General features: G+C 38.7%; 1 protein-coding gene across 1 annotated transcript; it reads right to left on the bottom strand.

Moving 5' to 3' along the window:
* Positions 1-520: 520 nt before the first annotated feature.
* LOC103248712 (olfactory receptor 6X1) lies at positions 521-1,459 on the bottom strand. Its single transcript, XM_008021301.3, has one exon. It carries the CDS (start codon positions 1,457-1,459, stop codon positions 521-523), a length of 939 nt encoding a protein of 312 aa, XP_008019492.3.
* Between the last annotated feature and the right edge of the window lie 1,113 nt (positions 1,460-2,572).

The raw sequence follows: 2,572 nt of genomic DNA on the forward strand, positions 1-2,572 counted from the left end.
TTCAAACATTTTAGAAGGAACATTAGAATTATTAGAAGTCTGTAACGTGCTTCTCTTATGATGAAGATGATAGGAACTAAGAAAATGAGATGTGGAACGTTTTATATTTTTGACAAGAAGATGAAGCAAAGAGGGTGGTCATAAACAAAGAGGGAGACAGGATTCTTTGTACATTTTTAAAGTTGTTGACTTTTGTGCCTGACCTTAGTGGTTTCTACTTTCATTTACTATTGACAAGTCCACAGTTCTACTTCATGCATCTGAGGATATCCTGAGATTTCCTTGTTGAAGAATTACATTGTTTCTTCTCAAGAAAAACTCCTAGTTCATTTACATGTAACAAGTTCTCATAGGAGATCCTAACCATGATGGTTTGCTTTTGCATCTTTATCTTACTATAGCATTTAATCAGAACTTCTGGGATTTGGGGGGAGCCTGTTTTACCAAACTTCTCCAAAATCCTCACTCAACTTTAATTGTTTTTTATCTGCATTATGCTCATTTTGATGTGTTGCATGTTTTACTTTGCATGACCAGTCTTTGGGCAAGTCATTGCCTTTCTTAAGGCTCCCTTCACCTCCTTGTTTCTAATGGTATAAATAAAGGGAGTCAGAAGCGGGGTGAGGATAGTATTTAGCACAGACACCACCTTATTAATCTTAAAGGAGGAGTGTGCTGTAGGTCTTAGGTACATGAACAGAACAGCCCCATAGAGCAGGGATACAACTGTCAGGTGCGAGGCACAGGTAGAGAAGGCCTTCTGGCGGCCCGTGGCTGAAGGAATCCGTAGGATTGTGAACAGAATGTAGATATAAGAAATCATATTAAAAAGAAGTGACCCTGGGATCACAAGGACAGTTGCCAGGACACCCAGGAGTTCCAAAATGCTGGTGTCTATGCAGGCGGCTTTCAAAATGGGTCCAACATCACAGTAGAAATGATTGATAACATTATTGCCGCAGAACGGCAACTGGATGAGCAGCATCATCTGACAAAAGACAGTGGTGAAGCCCACCACCCAGGAGCTCAGGGCCAGCTGCAGGCAGAGTTTGCTGGTCATGATGGTGGGGTAGCGAAGGGGCTTGCAGATGGCCAGGTAGCGGTCAAAAGACATGATAGTGAGGATCGAGAACTCGGTGGTGCCCAGGAAGAAGTGGAAGAAGGCCTGCAGCAGGCAGCAGGAAATGCAGATTACCGTTCTTGCCACTACAAAGGTTTCTAGCAGTTTGGGGATGACTGTGGTGGTGTACCAGATCTCTAGGAAAGACAAATTACAAAGGAAGAAGTACATTGGAATCTGTAGCCTGGGCACAGCCCACACAATGGCAATAATAAGCCCATTGCCTGTAAGGGTTAATATGTAGATGAGAAATATTGCTATAAAGAGAGGTGTTTGTAGGCCTTGGATAACAGGAAAGCCTAGGAGGATGAATTCTGTGATTACCGTCCCATTTCTCATGTCCCTTGATACCCTAGAAAGACAAGCAAGAAAGCTCCTGAGAATCTTAGAGCACAGTTGATTATAGTTGGGACAAAAAATAAGGAGGATTCTGACTATGTCAGGTCCTCCCTCATCCACATATAAATACACACTGGCCAATCCTTCTTTACTGATGACTTGGCTGGTTCTTTTGTCAGCAAAACCAGCTTCTAATGGACTTTGAATGTATTAAATACACTTCATGAATGCAAAGTATTTTTTCACCCTTATACAACTCTGAGAATAATCATGTTAAATGTGGTTGCTTGTTGTCAATTATTCATATGACTATTTTAAATGCATAGTGTATATAACAATGTATGTACATACACATGGCTGTGAGTTCATAAGAAATTAATCCCTACTCTCAGAGTCTGAAAAATAGTTACTGATTATGTTACAGATACATTTAAGGAAGCCATTATTGTGTGTGGGTGTGAGTGTGTTTATTGAAATAGCCTCAAATCATTGCTATTATATTAGTGGTGAGATACAAGTTAGATAACAGAACAGGTGTTTTTCTAAAAATCCACTTCCATATTCTAGTTCAGACTCCTTTGTTAAAGGAATCAAAAATAACATTTAAAACTAAATGAATAAAACTGTTTAGGAAGTAGAGAGATATATTCAACTCAAATTCAAAATTTCAGAATGAGCTGGGTCAAAGCCTGTTACGTGGAAGTACCTAATAAATGTATATGGGATAAAGATCTGCAGACACTAATCTCCAAAAGTGAAAGGTTAGCAAATGCTAAGGATAACAAAATGGGAACTCTGAAAAGTACATTTTTGTCAAAACTTTTTTTGTGACTAAATGTCTTTTTATACCAAGTAAAGTATTTCTATTTGTATATGTAAATTCATAGGCTGAGAACATCCTTTCTGTTCTACTAAAATTCAGCAGAAAATAGTAAAACTACTTCCTTTCTTATTGAGGCTAGTCTTCCATATGGGTTTCCTTTGAAATGGGTAAGATAAATTACCGTGAAATGAATTTCACAATTTTCAAAGTGCGTGAGAAACTTAGCATGAAGGAGGCAACTTACAGGTCATTGATAGGTTGTTTCATTCTTCCCTCTTGTGAGATAACTG

Source organism: Chlorocebus sabaeus, chromosome 1 (genome assembly GCF_047675955.1).
Source record: "Chlorocebus sabaeus isolate Y175 chromosome 1, mChlSab1.0.hap1, whole genome shotgun sequence".
Taxonomy (NCBI): Eukaryota; Metazoa; Chordata; class Mammalia; order Primates; family Cercopithecidae; genus Chlorocebus; species Chlorocebus sabaeus.